Source organism: Oncorhynchus gorbuscha, unplaced genomic scaffold (genome assembly GCF_021184085.1).
Source record: "Oncorhynchus gorbuscha isolate QuinsamMale2020 ecotype Even-year unplaced genomic scaffold, OgorEven_v1.0 Un_scaffold_134:::fragment_2:::debris, whole genome shotgun sequence".
NCBI lineage: Eukaryota > Metazoa > Chordata > Actinopteri > Salmoniformes > Salmonidae > Oncorhynchus > Oncorhynchus gorbuscha.
The window spans coordinates 160,001-180,106 of record NW_025744633.1 but is presented as its reverse complement, the minus strand read 5'-3'; the positions used below and the strand labels follow the sequence as shown (position 1 = coordinate 180,106).

The 20,106-nt window shown below is 44.9% G+C and overlaps 1 protein-coding gene across 1 annotated transcript in view; it reads left to right on the top strand.

Moving 5' to 3' along the window:
• Nucleotides 1-20,106, top strand: part of LOC124016975 (staphylococcal nuclease domain-containing protein 1-like) — a 72,156-nt gene that overhangs the window by 17,596 nt on the left and 34,454 nt on the right. The window contains exons 2-3 of the mRNA XM_046332306.1: nucleotides 546-647; nucleotides 20,061-20,106. The exon at nucleotides 20,061-20,106 is cut by the window's right edge and continues 61 nt beyond it. Coding sequence (XP_046188262.1) covers nucleotides 546-647; nucleotides 20,061-20,106 — 148 coding nt within the window. The remainder of the gene's footprint in view (nucleotides 1-545; nucleotides 648-20,060) is intronic.

Sequence of the window (20,106 nt, the reverse complement as noted above, 5' to 3'; positions counted from 1 at the left end):
ACAGAGCTATTGTAATCCATAGCCTTATTTCTTTTTGCATTTGTGCGCGTGTCATTTCTTTGTGTGGGTGTGTTTGTCATTCACTGTAATTGTTGTTGTGTTCCTGTTTCTGTGTGTCTGTTCCTGATACTGAAGGAGGACAAAAAAATAATAACGCTTTTGAAAATGCAAATGGGTTCTATTTATGTTCTGTTCCTGCCTTGTGTGTATTTGCACGTGTTTGTGTGTGATGCTGTCATTCATGCCGGGGTGTTTATGATGGAGATGGAACAATGGCACCAGTCCTCATCCCATCTCCCCAGTGACAGGACTCCTGAGTGGGAACGGTAAACAACAGTGCAGTGGGGATTCAGACTGGTGGGGAAGAAAGAAAGGGAGCCGGGGCCACGGCAGAGAAACAAGAAGGATGAGAGGGATGGCTGGAAGTCAGTGTTGTAATACGTTTGAATAACTTTATCTCTTTCTGTCCCCCTCTGCTTTCCCCTTCTCTCGTTCTCATCCTGTATCTCGCTGTCTCTCTCTCTCTTTCTCCTTTCTCTCTGCAGGAGAAGAACAAAGACAAAGACAAGCGTTTCCGTCCCATCTACGACATCCCCTACATGTTCGAGGCCCGCGAGTTCATGAGGAAGAAGATCATTGGCAAGAAGGTAAGAGAACCACGCCCACATGTCCCACTCACGTAGAGCTGTAGTTGACTAGATCTGCTCCAGAGGCTCTCCCTGAAGATCTAGTGTAGTCTAGATCAGTGGTTCCCATCCTTTTCCCGTTACTGTACCACCACCTGAATTTCTCTCTGCCCGGAGTAACCCGTCATGTGCGTTTTAGTCCTCATGAGTCTTCTCCAGTACCCCTGTGGATAGGCGGCAGGGTAGCCTAGTGGTTAGAGCGTTGGTCTAGTAACCGGAAGGTTGCAAGTTCAAACCCCCGAGCTGACAAGGTATCTGTCGTTCTGCCCCTGAACAGGCAGTTAACCCACTGTTCCTAGGCCGTCATTGAAAATAAGAATTTGTTCTTAACTGACTTGCCTAGTAAAATAAAGGTCAAATAAATAGGCCCCCAGTGGGAACCACTGGTCTAGATCAGTTTTCTTTCTTGCACGGTTGTCTTGAAAAACACACATACAGTGGGGCAAAAAAGTATTGTCAGCCACCAATTATGCAAGTTCTCCCACTTAAAAAGACCAGAGAGGCCTGTAATTTTCATCATAGGTACACTTCAAATATGACAGACAAAATGAGAAAAAAAAATCCAGAAAATCACATTGTAGGATTTTTAATGAATTTATTTGCATATTATGGTGGAAAATAAGTATTTGGTCACCTACAAACAAGCAAGATTTCTTGATCTCACAGACCTGTAACTTCTTCAAGAGGCTCCCCTGTCCTCCACTCGTTACCTGTATTGATGGCACCTGTTTGAACTTGTTATCAGTATAAAATACACCTGTCCACAACCTCAAACAGTCACACTCCAAACTCCACTATGGCCAAGACCAAAGAGCTGTCAAAGGACACCAGAAACAAAATTGTAGACCCGCACCAGGCTGGGAAGACTGAATCTGCAATAGGTAAGCAGCTTGGTTTGAAGAAATCAACTGTGGGAGCAATTATTAGGAAATGGAAGACATACAAGACCACTGATAATTTTCCTCGATCTGGGGCTCCACGCAAGATCTCACCCCGTGGGGTCAAAATGATCACAAGAACGGTGAGCAAAAATCCCAGAACCACATGGGGGGACCTAGTGAATGACCTGCAGAGAGCTGGCACGAAAGTAACAAAGCCTACCATCAGTAACACACTACGCCGCCAGGGACTCAAATCCAGCAGTGCCAGACGTGTCCCCCTGCTTAAGCCAGTACATGTCCAGGCCTGTCTGAAGTTTGCTAGAGAGCATTTGGATGATCCAGAAGAAGATTGGGAGAATGTCATATGGTCAGATGAAACCAAAATATAACTTTTTGGTAAAAACTCAACTCGCTGTGTTTGGAGGACAAAGAATGCTGAGTTGCATCCAAAGAACACCATACCTACTGTGAAGCATGGGGGTGGAAACATCATGCTTTGGGGCTGTTTTTCTGCAAAGGGACCAGGACGACTGATCCGTGTAAAGGAAAGAATGAATGGGGCCATGTATTGTGAGATTTTGAGTGAAAACCTTCCACCAGCAAGGGCATTGAAGATGAAACGTGGCTGGGTCTTTCAGCATGACAATGATCCCAAACACACCGCCCTGGCAACGGAGTGGCTTTGTAAGAAGCATTTCAAGGTCCTGGAGCGGCCTAGCCAGTCTCCAGATCTCAACCCCATAGAAAATCTTTGGAGGGAGTTGAAAGTCCGTGTTGCCCGGCAACAGCCCCAAAACATCACTACTCTAGAGGAGATCTGCATGGAGGAATGGGCCAAAATACCAGCAACAGTGTGTGAAAACCTTGTGGAGACTTACAGAAAACGTTTGACCTCTGTTATTGCCAAGGGTATATAACAAAGTGTTGAGATTAACTTTTGTTATTGACCAAATACTTATTTTCCACCATAATTAGCAAATAATTCATAAAAAATCCTACAATGTGATTTTCAGGACTTTTCTCATTTTGTCTCATAGTTGAAGTGTGCCTATGATACAGGCCTCATCATTTTTTTTCAGTGGGAGAACTTGCACAATTGGTGGCTGACTGAATACTTTTTTGCCCCAATGAACACACTCCTGTAATATCTCACTTGCTATTTTAACATGTTTGGTTCATGTCAAGTGACATGGGAGTTGTCCCTCCACTCCTACCTCATACACTGACTGACCATTTGATTTGAATCAGGAGATTCAATCTAGTCGCTCACTCTCTGGGCGGAAATCATGTGTTTCTCCAGCCCGGTGGCTCTGACGATTTTAAACGGGTATTTTTTGTGTGTTTGTGTCAGTAGTGATTTGTTGGGCCTAAACATGCTGGTAGTTTACATGGTCTTCACAGCAGGGCCCAAAGTACTACACTTAAGAGTGACTGCAGAACACGCAGGCACACACAATCCTCTGGGCTTTTCACAACACCGAGCAAGGGACCATGAGAGTTCAGTATTCAATAAGAGTTTGGAAACTCGTCACGCCCCTTATATTCATTTGAATCATCAACGTTAATGATTTTTTAATGAGGAGATATACTATATTCTCCCTCAAAGCCTCGTGTAGAGTGAAGCGACATTAATGATTGCGGCGTGCTATTTGTGATTTGCGAAGACTGAATCAAGTCAGACGTTCTTAGTCTGTCAACGTGCAAAAACACAGTTAAATGACTAATCCGTTCGGTATGGGGATCTTGGTTCGGTCCGCACTCTCAACCCAAAATACATTTAAGAACTTAAAAAACAACAACACTGTGCTTATAGGCTGTGCCTACACTACGTTGTGTGCCTCTTGAGTAAATCTGAGCATCATTGTGTTTTCAAGCTATTCCGTCAGACAACTAGAGCCTATGCACACATGGTAATCAAAATTAGAATCTTAATTGGCGTATTTCAAGCTGTCATTTTGTGTGGCTCAGCCGGGAACTAGTTCTGTAGGATGGGGAGGGGTGGGGTCGATAGACGAGGAGGATTCTCCATTGGTTAATCTCCAGTTTGGGAACATTTTGGCTTCCCACAAGAGTACAACGGCGATGGACAGAGATTGTCTCCTCTGCTCAATGAGAATAGCCTATGCAGCTGCCAACACCTCAAACATGAAACATGTTGACACATTTACGCCGACATCACCTCAGTATTCCTACCACTGGAGACAAAAAACCCAACAACTTCGTCTCTCCTCTGAATTGAAGCAGCCCCTTCACAACTGATTCTGACCAGGCAAAATAAATTACAAGAACGATAGATCAAATAACATTTTATTTGTCACATGCGCCGAATACAACCGGTGTATACCTTACAGTGAAACTCTTACTTACAAGGCTTTAACCTGTTGAGTGTAGGGGGCAGTATTTTGATGTTTGGATGAAAAACGTACCCAAATGAAACTGCCTATTTCTCAGGCCCAGAATCATGAATATGCATATAATTGTCAGATTAGGATAGAAAACACTCTAAAGTTTCCAAAACTGTCAAAATATTGTCTGAGTATAACAGAACTGATATTGCAGGTGAAAACCTGAGGAAAATCCAACCCGGAAGTGCTGTTTTTCCTGAAAGCTCTCTGTTCCATTGCCTGCCTTCGCTCCATTTAAAGGGATATCAACCAGATTCCTTTTCCTATGTCTTCCACCTGTTGTGAACAGTCTTTAGACATAGTTTCAGGCTTTTATTTTGAAAAAATGAGCGAGGAAGAACACAGCGCGCCATTGGATGGCTGGGTGCCAGCAGTGTTTTGCATGCGCAACAGAGTGGAGCAGACGTTTTTTCTCTCTCTCCTATTGAAGAAGCTATCGTCCGGTTGAAATATTATCGATTATTGTAAAAACATCCTGAGGGTTGAATATAAAAAACGTTTGACATGTTTCTGCGGAATTTACGGATACTATTTGGAAATTTCGTCTGCCCGGTCGTGACCTCTCGAGCCTGTGGATTTCTGAATATAACGCGACAACCAAATGGAGGTATTTTTTATATAAAAATAATCTTTATGGAACAAAGGGAACATTTATTGTGTAACTGGGAGTCTCGTGAGTGCAAACATCCGAAGATCATTTTTATTTATTTATTATTATTATTTATTTTTATTTTTTTTTTTTATTGCTTTTCTGACTTTTGTGACCAATCTACTTGGCTGCTAGCCGTTTAATGTTTTGTCTGCTGAGAGAGTGGTCCTAACATAAATGTTTGGTATGCTTTCGCCGAAAAGCTTTTTGAAATCTGACACACCAGGTGGATTAACAACAAGCTAAGCTGTGTTTGGCTATATTGCACTTGTGATTTCATTAAAATTTAATATTTTTAGTAATTTAATTTGAATTTAGCGCTCTGCAATTCAGCGGATGTTGACGAATATGATCCTGCTAACGGGATGGGTGCATCAAGAAGTTAACCTCTCTGGGATATGTGGGACGGTAGCGTCCCACCTCGCCAACAGCCAGTGAAAGTGCAGGGCGCCAAATTCAAAACAACAAATCTCATAATTAAAATTCCTCAAGCATACAAGTATTTTACACCATTTTAAAGAGAAAATTCCCGTTAATCCAGCCACAGTGTCTGATTTCAAAAATGTTTTACAGTGAAAGCACCACACAAATATGTTAGGTCACGACCAACTCACAGAAAAACACAGCCATTTTTCCAGCCAAAGACAGGAGTCACAAAAAGCACAAATAGAGATAAAAATTAATCACTAACCTTCAATCTTCATCAGATGACACTCATAGGACTTCATGTTACACAATACATGTATGTTTTGTTAGATAAAGTGCATATTTCTATCAAATCTCATTTTCCATTGGCGCGTTACGTTCAGTAGTCTTAAAACATGCGATGATTCTATTTACAGATATACTCAGTATAAATGTTATTGAAAATACAAGTGTTATACATGGAATTAGAGATATACTTCTCCTTAATGCAACCGCTGTGACAGATTTAAAAAAACGTAACGGAAAAAGGAAACCATGCAATAATCGGAGTGCAGTGTTCAGACAACAAAGCAGCCAAAAAGATATCCGACATATTGGGTAGTCAACATTAGTCATAAATAGCATTATAAATATTCACTTACCTCTGCTCTTCATCAGAATGCACTCCCAGGAATCGCAGTTCCACAATAAATGTTTGTTTTGTTCGATAATGTCTATTTTTGTCCAAATAGCTTTTTTTGTTAGGGCTTTTGGTAAACAAATCCAAAAGCACGTTCAGGTCCAGCCGAACGTCAGACGAAAAGTTGAAAAAGTTCCGTTACAGCCCGTAGAAACTTGTCAAACTAAGTATGGAATCAATCTTTAGGATGTTTTTATCATAAATCTTCAATAATGTTCCAACCGGAGAATTCCCATGTCTGTTGAAAAGCATTGGAACGAGAGCTAACTCTCTCGTGACCGCACCTCAGAACCTGTGGCACTCTGCCAGACACCTGACTCATTCCTCTCTCATTTGGTTCCACTTCACAGCAGAAGCCTGAAACAACGTTCTAAAGACTGTTGACATCTAGTGGAACCGAACATAACCAATATCCCACTATCTCCAATAGGGGCTGAGTTAAACTACAAGCCTCAGATTTCCCACGTCCTGGTTGGATTTTTCGCGGGTTTTTGCCTGCCATATGAGTTATGTTATACACACAGACATCATTCATACAATTTTTTGAAACTTCAGTGTTTTCTATCCAGTACTACTAATAATATGCATATATTAGCATCTGGGACAGGGTAGCAGGCAGTTTACTCTGAGAACCTTATTCATCCAAGCTACTCAATACTGCCCCCCCTGTCACCAAGAAGTTAACCAACGATGCAGTTCAGGAAATATAGTTAATTAACTAAAGTGAAAATAAAATTAAAATAATAATAATCTAAAAGTAACACAAGAAAATGATATAATGAGACTATACAGGGGGAACCGGTATCGAGTCAATATGCAGGGGTACAGGTTTATCAAGGTAATTCGTATAGTGACTATGCATAGATAATAAACAACCAGTAGCAGCAGTGTAAAAACAAAAGGGGGGGTGGGTTCAGTCAATGTAAATAGTCCGGGTTGCTTGGGGGTAGAATCTGTTGAGGAGCTGTTTTGTCATAGACTTGGCACTCTGGTACCTCTTGCCGTGTGGTAGTAGTGAGAACTTGGGTGACCGGAGTCTTTGACAATTTTGACACTGTCTAGTAGATAGGTCCTGGATGGTAGGAAGCTCGTCCCAGTAATGTACTAATGTACACATTACACCCTCTGTAGTGCCTTAAAGCTGAGCTTGTAGTCAATGAACAGCATTCTGAAGTATGTTTATAGCCGTTGGTATGCATCCATTCTCGGTGGTTGAGAATAATTTTGGGTTTCAGCACCTCCTGAAAGTGCTCTCGAAGCTTTGCGAACTTCGCGTTCTCGCAACCATTTCAGCAAACGGGTAGTACCTGCTCTATATAAGCAAGCTGAACCTGACGTTTGTCAGTGAATTGGCCAGTGGACCCTGTGTTGCTCTTACTACAGATGGATGTACCCCCATGGCTACAGAGAGCTACTTAACAGAGACATCACATTAACACCGGAGTGGGAGATGAGAAGTACCTTTTTTACGTCCTCCAGTGCTTCTGTTTGCATCCACTATAAACGTCCAGCACATTGATAGTCCAGGAGAAGCACTCTAGTGGTGCTGTGGTTTACGGAGAGAAGTTGTACTCCTGGGTCTGTTAGAAAACAACTCAAACATTCCTGTGCCTGGAGTGAGAGCTTGATTGGTGGTGGTCTGTGTGTGAGGGAGAGAGTTTGTGTGTACAAGAGATTTTGTGGTTGTGTGCGCAGCTGTTTATGGTCTGTTTAATGAGTGAGTGTTCAGGGTATTTTGCAGGTTTTCCGCTCCAGCTCCTCGTTTTATAATTCATTGAAGATGTAGTCAGCTCAGAAGATCCAGCCATGGCGGTGTGATTTGTTTCTGCAATAACCGCACTATTAATCATCCCGCCCTTGTGGTTTAGATTAGGCCTTGATTGAAACGTGTAGATGCACAGAGGCATCAGAATTAGTAGACGTATCTACAGTTATGAATGCATCTGACTCTAAAATCATCGCACGTCGACTAGATCTATATCTCAAATGGATTATATCATCTGGGAAGATGCATGAGACTCCAACCAGACCTGGATTGAAACACTTTTGAAAGCTTTCAAATGCTTTCAGCGATTGCTTTAGCCATGCGTGGAGTGCCAGTTTGGCAGGGGGTTGGAACTTTTGTGACTATACAGTTGGTCCCATTGCAACAGGCTTGCTCAATCAAGATTTTGCAGGTTTTCCTACTAATATTTATCATGGGTACACTTCACTTCAACTGTGAGAGACGGAATCTAAAACACAAATCCAGAAAATCACGTATGATTTTTAAGTAATTAATTAGCATTTTATTGCATGACATAAGTATTTGATCACCTACCAATCAGTAAGAATTCCGGCTCTCACAGACATGCTAGTTTTTCTTTAAGAAGCCCTCCTGCATTAACTGCACCTGTTTGAACTTGTTACCTGTATAAAAGACACCTGTCCACACACTCAATTAAACAGACTCCAACCTCTCCACAATGGCCAAGACCAGAGAGCTGTGTAAGGAAACTAGGGATAAAATTGTAGACCTGCACGAGGCTGGGATGGGCTACAGGACAATAGGCAAGTAGCTTGGTGAGAAGGCAACAAATGTTGGTGCAATTATTAGAAAATGGAAGAAGTTCCAGATGACGGTCAATCACCCTCGGTCTGGGGCTCCATGCAAGATCTCACCTCGTGGGGCATCAATGATCATGAGGAAGGTGAGGGATCAGCCCAGAACTACACGGCAGGACCTGGTCAATGAAGAGAGCTGGGACCACAGTCTCAAAGAGAACCATTAGTAACACACTACGCCGTCATGGATTAAAATCCTGCAGCGCACACAAGGTCCCCCTGCTCAAGCCAGCGCATGTCCAGGCCCGTCTGAAGTTTGCCAATGACCATCTGGATGATCCAGAGGAGGAATGGGAGAAGGTCATGTGGTCTGATGAGACAAAAATAGAGCTTTTTGGTCTAAACTCCACTCGCCGTGTTTGGAGGAAGAAGACGGATGAGTACAACCCCAAGAACACCATCCCAACCGTGAAGCATGGTGGTGGAAACATCATTCTTTGGGGATGGTTTTCTGCAAAGGGGACAGGATGACTGCACCGTATTGAGGGGAGGATGGATGGGGCCATGTATCGCGAGATCTTGGCCGCCAACCTCCTTCCCTCAGTAAGAGCATTGAAGATGGGTCGTGGCTGGGTCTTCCAGCATGACAATGTCCCGAAACACACATCCATGGCAACTAAGGAGTGGCTCCGTAAGAAGCATCTCAAGGTCCTGTAGTGGCTCAGCCAGTCTCCAGACCTGAACCCAATAGAAAATCTTTGGAGGGAGCTGAAAGTCTGTATTGCCCAGCGACAGCCCCGAAACCTGAAGGATCTGGAGAAGGTCTGTATGGAGGAGTGGGCCAAAATCCCTGCTGCAGTGTGTGCAAACCTTGCAGGAAAACCTGCAAAATCGGCGGTGTATCAAATACTTGTTCTCCCCACTGTATATTGAGGCTCCCCAACTCAAACGGGCAACAATTATTAAGTATTTGAAACCCTGGCTGATCACTAGTTTCCTCCCGTTCTTTGATAGCCTGTGTTTTTGCTCAGACACGGCTCGGCTGAGAATGGACATGTTTTTTTTGGGCGATTCCTAGATAAATGTTGATACCCAAACTATTTTTTTACCTTGAAGGTAGGTTCACTGCCCTCAGCCGCCATGGCAACCAGAGTTAGAAAGCACGACAAGGAAGAATCTGAGATGATTAGCCGCATCAAGTGTTGTATTGATGTAAGGGTACAGTGGTGTGAGACGAGGGTGAATGTACCGATGCGTACATGGAAGGAAAAGGGCTGTAATGCTGATCTTTGACTGCATATAGGCCTAATGTGCTTCTGTTTTGATCCCATTTTGACTGCAGAAAAGGGAAATGTCAGGGAACCCAGTTCACTAAGTAAGTATGGAAGCTAAACCATCCAACGAGCAGATTTGACAGTCCTACCAATGCTTTTGTGTCCTGCTATGCAGAAGGACCAGTGTTTTGACTACAGCAACAATTAGAGAGGGAATTCTCTGATCATGTCCTGAGGCCGTTTTTATTTCTCCTGCTTCGCTGGCCACCACAGACACCATCATTTTACCTCAGCAAACACAAAGGAGGACAGAAGAGATTTGACAGTACCGTAGGTGGCAGGTAGCCTAGCGGTTAAGAGCGTTAGGGCCAATAACCCAAAGATTGCTGATTCGAATCCCAGAGCTGACTAGGTGCCCTTGATCAAGGCACTTAACCCCAATTGCTCCTGTAGGTGGCTCTGGATAATGGTCTTCTAAATGACTAACGTTTAAATGTAGTACTAAAGCCTTTGAGCCTGGTTTAATTTGAGAACCTGCACTGGGTTCTTTTAGCGCTCTTAGCTCTGCTCGGCACGACTGGCACCATCGCTTTGCTTCATCAGCGGGGTAATTGGGACTTGACACGGTGGCACTCTGCGGTATTTTCAGACACGTCTGGTGCTCGGGAGGGCACGGTACGCCCGAAAGCCCCAGCTCGGAGCTGCCCGCGCTCTGCCCTCGCCTCGCACAGCAGACTACATTAGTTTAACAAGTTATTTTCGCTCCCTCGAAATCCGGTGGGACGGCGTGCAAGGAGTGCTGCCATCCCCAAATTGGGTTCACCCGCTGGGTATCCCTCATCAGAATGTGCCCCTCTTCATTCCCGAGTGGTCCGAAAGAGGGTTTTACATGACAGGTCAAAGGTTGTATCATACAGTCCACCAATGGTGGTTGTTGGGAATTGAACCAACTTTTCCCCACAGAACACTATTGTCATCAACTTAACCATAAAAGGCGTACAACGCTGAAATACAATAAGCTCTATCAATCAATCATTCAAAGTGTCTGTTTAGTACGTTGGCAGACAGCCAGAGGAAGCCTCAAAGTGCTCCACTTTAAGAGATGTATAAAATAATAATGTCCCTTTGTGTCCACCAAGATGGCTGAGCTACTTTTCATCTGTTATGAAGCGTGTCCAATACTCATATTCAAAGGGTTTCTGTTATCAGAGGTTGGGTCTGTATCAAATGGATGTCAGAGCACCAGTTAAGAGCTGTTAATGTGTGACTGAGGTAGTTGGTTATTTTTTGACTTGCACAAGTGGAGGAAAATACCAAACTACCCTCTTAATGATTCTGGGCTACAATAAAATCTCTTTCAATACATTTTAATAACAAAGTTTCAGGGATTAGTCATATAAACAACATTGTTTTTCTACATTTAAGAATATAAAGTTCAACAGAGAATTTAACCAGACTGCATCTCAATTCCAATGTTCTCTTGATGTGTGAGGAGAACATTTGTTTTGAATCCCAGTTATCGTTAAAAAAAAATTCCAAATGTGTCCAAGTGTTATTTGACCTCTTAACACCCACACACACACAGCTCTGAAAGGAAATCAAGAGAGTGGATGGATACAGTCAGTCGGTGTACAATCTCAGGCCATAGACTTCAGGTTGCTAATCACAAGATTAGTGCTGATATAGGATCAGCTCCATATCATATATATATATAATCCATATCATTTGATTGGTTCTGAATTTTAAGACGTATCCTCTATCAGCGCTCCTGCTATCAGCCGCTGTGAATATGGGCCCTGAAGTGCTGTACACAAGCCTCAGATGGTTAGACTGGACCGGAGTCCATGTCAGGTCGCTTCTCTTCCTTCTATCCCTCAACACACTGACAGAGACGCCAGAAAGCCTGAAGTTTATTCGTGTCGGGTAATGAAGGCAAATCTGCAGAGAAGTGCTTTCTGCTCTCTCTATTTCCGTCTCTTTCTCTCTCCATCTCTCCCAATCGTCTCTCTCCCTCTCTCTCCCTCTCTCTCCCTCTCTCTCCCTCTCTCTCCCTCTCTCTCCCTCTCTCTCCCTCTCTCTCCCTCTCTCTCCCTCTCTCTCCCTCTCTCTCCCTCTCTCTCCCTCTCTCTCCCTCTCTCTCCCTCTCTCTCCCTCTCTCTCTCTCTCTCCCTCTCTCTCCCTCTCTCTCCCTCTCTCTCCCTCTCTCTCTCTCCTCTCACCGTATTGAAATAGCTGTTTCGCTCGGTGACATAATCCAAAGCTAGATTTGGTTAACTTTATAAGTAGTGCTGTTCCTCTTTTCTATGCGCCGGGTCTCAGCCTCAGCAGAAAAAGTCCAATGAAAACGTTGCATTAATCCACTTATCAGAGGAGAGCACATTCGGATAATCCCAGCCTGCTCAAAGTGGCTCCTGTTCTGCTGCGCCAGTGTAGTACAGTGAATAGCAGTTTTTTAAATATTTTTTTAATAACGTGTGGGAATGTAAAGTGAGACACCGTGGCGTTTGTGTTGCCAGTTTGACTATAGTGGGAGCAGTCGGTGTGTGTAGCGGTATTCACACGTGTTTGTGTGTGTGTTTCTCTTTATACATTTCTGCTCAGTTCACAGGAGTCACTAGGTCCCCAGGTCCAGATCCCAGATGGGACTTTGTGTGGAGTTTGCAGTTCACCCCACTTCCCTAAATGATAGCCAGCTGCTTTTACTGTGTTAACAACACCAGGGCATCTGAGCACATCAACACTGCTATGAAGTCATGTCTCTCTCCACCCGGGGCTTTAAGACGCTGGAATTACAGCTGTGTGTTTGAGCAGAGCCGGGGCTCAGTTTTTAATCCATAAAATATGTAGTAGACTTTCCCCGCTGCACCTAGTGCCAGACTCAACCACTCACACTGTGGTTGGTGTGGGGATCTCTGCAGCAAAACAGCCCTGTGTCTGACCAAGCATGCTTTTGACTTATTGTATACCTACACTCTGATATCTACCTACACTCTGATATCTACCTACACTCTGATATCTACCTACACTCTGATATCTACCTACACTCTATCTACCTACACTCTATCTACCTACACTCTATCTACCTACACTCTATCTACCTACCTACACTCTATCTACCTACCTACACTCTGTCTACCTACCTACACTCTATCTACCTACCTACACTCTGTCTACCTACCTACACTGTGTCTACCTACCTACACTGTGTCTACCTACCTACACTGTGTCTACCTACCTACACTGTGTCTACCTACCTACACTCTGTCTACCTACCTACACTCTGTCTACCTACCTACACTGTGTCTACCTACCTACACTGTGTCTACCTACCTACACTGTGTCTACCTACCTACACTGTGTCTACCTACCTACACTGTGTCTACCTACCTACACTGTGTCTACCTACCTACACTCTGTCTACCTACCTACACTCTGTCTACCTACCTACACTGTGTCTACCTACCTCTACCTACCTACACTGTGTCTACCTACCTACACTGTGTCTACCTACCTACACTCTGTCTACCTACCTACACTCTGTCTACCTACCTACACTCTGTCTACCTACCTACACTCTGTCTACCTACACTCTGATGTCTACCTACACTCTGTCTACCTACCTACACTCTGTCTACCTACCTACACTCTGTCTACCTACCTACACTCTGTCTACCTACCTACACTCTGTCTACCTACCTACACTCTGTCTACCTACCTACACTCTGTCTACCTACCTACACTCTGTCTACCTACCTACACTCTGTCTACCTACCTACACTCTGATGTCTACCTACACTCTGATGTCTACCTACACTCTGATGTCTACCTACACTCTGATGTCTACCTACACTCTGATGTCTACCTACACTCTGATGTCTACCTACACTCTGTCTACCTACACTCTATCTACCTACACTCTATCTACATACACTCTGTCTACCTACCTACACTCTGTCTACCTACCTACACTCTGTCTACCTACCTACACTCTGTCTACCTACCTACACTGTGTCTACCTACCTACACTGTGTCTACCTACCTACACTGTGTCTACCTACCTACACTGTGTCTACCTACCTACACTGTGTCTACCTACCTACACTGTGTCTACCTATCTACACTGTGTCTACCTACCTACACTCTGTCTACCTACCTACACTCTGTCTACCTACCTACACTCTGTCTACCTACCTACACTCTGTCTACCTACCTACACTCTGATGTCTACCTACACTCTGATGTCTACCTACACTCTGTCTACCTACCTACACTCTGTCTACCTACCTACACTGTGTCTACCTACCTACACTCTGTCTACCTACCTACACTCTGTCTACCTACCTACACTCTGTCTACCTACCTACACTCTGTCTACCTACCTACACTCTGTCTACCTACCTACACTCTGATGTCTACCTACCTACACTCTGATGTCTACCTACACTCTGATGTCTACCTACACTCTGATGTCTACCTACACTCTGTCTACCTACCTACACTCTGATGTCTACCTACCTACACTCTGTCTACCTACCTACACGCTGTCTACCTACCTACACTCTGTCTACCTACCTACACTCTGTCTACCTACCTACACTCTGTCTACCTACCTACACTCTGTCTACCTACCTACACTCTGTCTACCTACCTACACTCTGTCTACCTACCCTCTGTCTACCTACCTGTCTACCTACCTACCTACACTCTGTCTACCTACCTACACTCTGATGTCTACCTACACTCTGATGTCTACCTACACTCTGTCTACCTACCTACACTCTGATGTCTACCTACCTACACTCTGTCTGTACCTACACTCTGTCTACCTACCTACACTCTGTCTACCTACCTACACTCTGTCTACCTACCTACACTCTGTCTACCTACCTACACTCTGTCTACCTACCTACACTCTGTCTACCTACCTACACTCTGTCTACCTACCTACACTCTGTCTACCTACCTACACTCTGATGTCTACCTACCTACACTCTGTCTACCTACCTACACTCTGATGTCTACCTACACTCTGATGTCTACCTACACTCTGTCTACCTACCTACACTCTGATGTCTACCTACCTACACTCTGTCTACCTACCTACACTCTGTCTACCTACCTACACTCTGTCTACCTACCTACACTCTGTCTACCTACCTACACTCTGATGTCTACCTACACTCTGATGTCTACCTACACTCTGATGTCTACCTACACTCTGATGTCTACCTACCTACACTGTGTCTACCTACCTACACTGTGTCTACCTACCTACACTGTGTCTACCTACCTACACTCTGTCTACCTACCTACACTCTGTCTACCTACCTACACTGTGTCTACCTACCTACACTGTGTCTACCTACCTACACTCTGTCTCTACCTACACTCTGTCTACCTACCTACACTCTGTCTCTACCTACACTCTGATGTCTACCTACACTCTGATGTCTACTCTGATGTCTACCTACACTCTGATGTCTACCTACACTCTGTCTACCTACACTCTGTCTACCTACCTACACTCTGTCTACCTACCTACACTCTGTCTACCTACCTACACTCTGACTCTGTCTACCTACCTACACTCTGTCTACCTACCTACACTCTGTCTACCTACCTACACTCTGTCTACCTACCTACACTCTGATGTCTACCTACACTCTGATGTCTACCTACACTCTGATGTCTACCTACACTCTGATGTCTACCTACACTCTGATGTCTACCTACACTCTGTCTACCTACACTCTATCTACCTACCTACACTCTGTCTACCTACCTACACTCTGTCTACCTACCTACACTCTGTCTACCTACCTACACTCTGTCTACCTACCTACACTCTGTCTACCTACCTACACTCTGTCTACCTACCTACACTCTGATGTCTACCTACACTCTGATGTCTACCTACACTCTGATGTCTACCTACACTCTGATGTCTCTGATGTCAATCTACCTACACTCTATCTACCTACCTACACTCTGTCTACCTACCTACACTCTGTCTACCTACCTACACTCTGTCTACCTACCTACACTCTGTCTACCTACCTACACTCTGTCTACCTACCTACACTCTGTCTACCTACCTACACTCTGTCTACCTACCTACACTCTGTCTACCTACCTACACTCTGTCTACCTACCTACACTCTGATGTCTACCTACACTCTGATGTCTACCTACACTCTGATGTCTACCTACACTCTGATGTCTACCTACACTCTGATGTCTACCTACACTCTGATGTCTACCTACACTCTGTCTACCTACCTACACTCTGTCTACCTACCTACACTCTGTCTACCTACCTACACTCTGTCTACCTACCTACACTCTGTCTACCTACCTACACTCTGTCTACCTACCTACACTCTGTCTACCTACCTACACTCTGATGTCTACCTACACTCTGATGTCTACCTACACTCTGTCTACCTACACTCTGTCTACCTACACTCTGTCTACCTACACTCTGTCTACCTACACTCTGTCTACCTACACTCTGTCTGTCTACCTACACTCTGTCTGTCTACCTACACTCTGTCTGTCTACCTACACTCTGTCTGTCTACCTACACTCTGATATCTACCTACACTCTGATATCTACCTACCTACTATCTACGCAGACGCCCACACGCACAGTTTACAATTGGCTCATTCATCCCCCTCCTCTCCCCTGTAACTATTCCCCAGGTCGTTGCTGTAAATGAGAACGTGTTCTCAGTCAACTTACCTGGTAAAATAATGGATAAATAAAAAACAGTTAAGCGAATCTCTGAGCCCCTGATGCCAGTCGGAACAAACACATTTCTTCCCCTCGTCCTCCCCATCAGATATCCCCCTCCAGTCCTCTCCTCTAGGGGTCTCTTCTAAATGACTTCTCTATCTCGAGATCTGCACACTGGTCTGTGGAGAATCTGCTGGATCCTCTAATCTACCATCGCTTTGTCAAACCTTTTAATCTATCATCACTTTACTTAATGGGGTCAGACTCTCTCCCTCTCTGTCGTGCTCTGCAGAAAATCTGCTCTATTCCTTTTCCGTCTCATTCCTCCTGCTTTTGTCCTCATTTTTTCCTCTAATCTTTCTCTTCCTCTTTCTCTCCATCTCTGCTCCTCTCCTCTTTCTCTCCATCTCTGCTCCTCTCCTCTTTCTCTCAATCTCTGCTCCTCTCCTCTTTCTCTCAATCTCTGCTCCTCTCCTCTTTCTCTCAATCTCTGCTCCTCTCCTCTTTCTCTCCATCTCTGCTCCTCTCCTCTTTCTCTCCATCTCTGCTCCTCTCCTCTTTCTCTCCATCTCTGCTCCTCTCCTCTTTCTCTCCATCTCTGCTCCTCTCCTCTTTCTCTCCATCTCTGCTCCTCTCCTCTTTCTCTCCATCTCTGCTCCTCTCCTCTCTTTCTCTCAATCTCTGCTCCTTTTCTCTTTCTCTCCATCTCTGCTCCTCTCCTCTCTTTCTCTCCATCTCTGCTCCTCTCCTCTCTTTCTCTCCATCTCTGCTCCTCTCCTCTCTTTCTCTCCATCTCTGCTCCTCTCCTCTCTTTCTCTCCATCTCTGCTCCTCTCCTCTCTTTCTCTCCATCTCTGCTCCTCTCCTCTCTTTCTCTCCATCTCTGCTCCTCTCCTCTCTTTCTCTCCATCTCTGCTCCTCTCCTCTCTTTCTCTCCATCCTGCTCCTCTTCTCTTTCTCTCCATCTCCTCCTCTTTCTCTCCATCTCTGCTCCTCTCCTCTTTCTCTCCATCCTCTCCTCTCTTTCTCTCCATCTCTGCTCCTGCTCCTCTCTTTCTCTCCATCTCTGCTCCTCTCCTCTCTTTCTCTCCATCTCTGCTCTCTCTCCTCTCTTTCTCTCCATCTCTCTGCTCCTCTCTCTTTCTCTCCATCTCTGCTCCTCTCCTCTCTCCATCTCTGCTCCTTTTCTCATCTCTGCTCCTCTCCTCTCTTTCTCTCCATCTCCTCTCTCTTTCTCTCCATCTCTGCTCCTCTCCTCTCTCTCTTCTCTCCATCTCTGCTCCATCTCTCCTCTCCTCTCTTTCTCTCCATCTCTGCTCCTCTCTTCTCTTTCTCTCCATCTCTGCTCCTCTTCTCTCTTTCTCTCCATCTCTGCTCCTCTTCTCTCTTTCTCCCCATCTCTGCTCCTCTTCTCTCTCCCCATCTCTGCTCCTCTTCTCTCTCCCCATCTCTGCTCCTCTTCTCTCTTTCTCTCCATCTCTGCTCCTCTTCTCTCTTTCTCTCCATCTCTGCTCCTCTTCTCTCTTTCTCTCCATCTCTGCTCCTCTTCTCTCTTTCTCTCCATCTCTGCTCCTCTTCTCTCTTTCTCTCCATCTCTGCTCCTTTTCTCTCTTTCTCTCCATCTCTGCTCCTCTCCTCTCTTTCTCTCCATCTCTGCTCCCTCTCTCACACTCTTCGTCCTTCCCTCATCTGAAGTCATTATCCCTGCCCAACGATGCAGAGCCATTACAGAAGATGTGTAGATTCGGGAGGAGACGCGACACAAAGCACAAATGAACCAAAACCATATTTCATGGGGGGAATAAATGCCTTATTTGTTGAAGCACAAAAAAGCTTACAGCCGTGTTCCGCTGTGGGAAAATGAGGAGCCTCGGCAGGAAGTCTGCGCTAAATGAAATTTCCATTATGCCGATCAGATTGGGTTGCTACGCTTATTTTCTGTCGTGTGTGTGTGTGTGTGTGTGTGTGTGTGTGTGTGTGTGTGTGTGTGTGTGTGTGTGTGTGTGTGTGTTTGCTAGCGGTAATTTTACTAAGAGTATCTTATACCAATTTTATTGACAGTAATATGTTGGGTAGTCCAGGCAGTTTTCTATATTAAGTGGAAGTTGAGCCTTGTGTTTTGGTTTGTTATAGGGGAACTTTCCACTCATTCTGTCAGGTCTACTTCAACATGAAAATAGATGCAATGGCCTCTGAAGACTTCTAGTAACAGTCACACACAATAACATTTAGGGTAGTTAAATGCTTCAGACATTTTGTAGAATTAAATATATTGTCACATACACAGGATAGAGGCAGTGAAATGTGTTTTATTACAGGGTCAGCCGTAGTAGTACGGGGCCCTGGAGCAAATTAGGTTTAAGTGCCACATCGACAGATTTTTCACCTTGTCTGCTCAGGTATTCGAACCAGCAACCTTTTGGTTACTGGCCAAACTCTAACCTCTAGGGTACCAATGATAAACCCTACAGTTGTGCCCTATTGTTGTATAAAACTCTACATCGCTCCACATAGTCCCCAAATGTAGTACGACACCTTTCAGTCCCTTTTTACAGTTACACTGTAGCCCCAAACCCTCTCGTCGCTAGGCCCTTCTAGCTTCTTCCTCTACCACTCTCTCACATCCCCATCTTACCACCCACCCTTGCTAGACGCCAACTTAGCAGAGAGCATGCTGGGACATCCATTTCCTATAATCCTGTCTACCCTCAATCACCGTGTCCTTGTCCAGTAAGGCCCTCAGATTAATGACAACGCCCCCCTTGTCTCCTCTCCCACCTCTTTGTGACCCCACCATCTGGGACGGTTGGGACCCTCGCACCTCTCTCTGACGGAATAGCTCTTTGTTTGCTCAACTGTATGATGGAGGAAAAATGCAGGCCTGGAGATTCCCTGTTGCTCCCATCCTGGGCTTAGGGAATGTCATTGTCTGTCCCCACCTATCCATCCCTGCTTCCCTGCTTCTGTTTGCTCTGTCGGCCAGGAAGGGAGGAATGGGGGAAATGGTTGTTCCCCATCTAAACACGGTTTTTCCTCCACCCGCTGTGTGCTGCTGGGCCTGTCCGTGTTTGATAGCAATCTGCCACCTCTTGGTTGTGTGGGCGCGTGCGTGTGAGTGTGTTTGTGAGTGTGGAGTTATAAACAGCCCCAGTGCTCCTCTGGGGAGATCTACAGTCCAGCCTGACATGATTCACACTGACTGGGGGTGACCTTGTAAACTAGCCCGTACACGCACACGCACGCGCACGCGCACGTACATGTCTGTCTATTGCATTTTCATGACCAGTATTTCTAATTATTTGAAAAGCGTTGACTAGTTGATACCTTGATTTTATTACAATTTGTTGTTCCCAACATATTGCTCACCATCTGTCTGCTTCAGAGGGACAAGAGAGTCATGAGAAAAACGAGTTTTGATCAGTCGTGTAAATAAGTGCTGAAAACAAATTGGCTTCCTTCTTAAAAAGATGGAGAACGAGCTATGAAGGAAAATACTAGCGTTTTGTAACTTTATCGATTCCCCCCTCCATCACTAACGTTAGTCATGTATGATAGGCCGACATAACGACAAAATAAATGACGTTGACACAAATTGACTCAATCTCCCCACATGTGCAGTCATGCGTTGTGTTCAACCTTATATTACATGACGGTGACAGTGAGGACCTGAGGTCTCTAGTCCACTAAAGACACGGTGGCTCTTCTAAATCAGCCTTCAGTTGTTTGACGTCATTCACCGGGAGGGTTGTCTGACATCATTTCCTGTGACATGGCGTTTCAGGTGAACGTGACGGTGGACTACATCAGAGCTGCCACCAGCTCCTCAG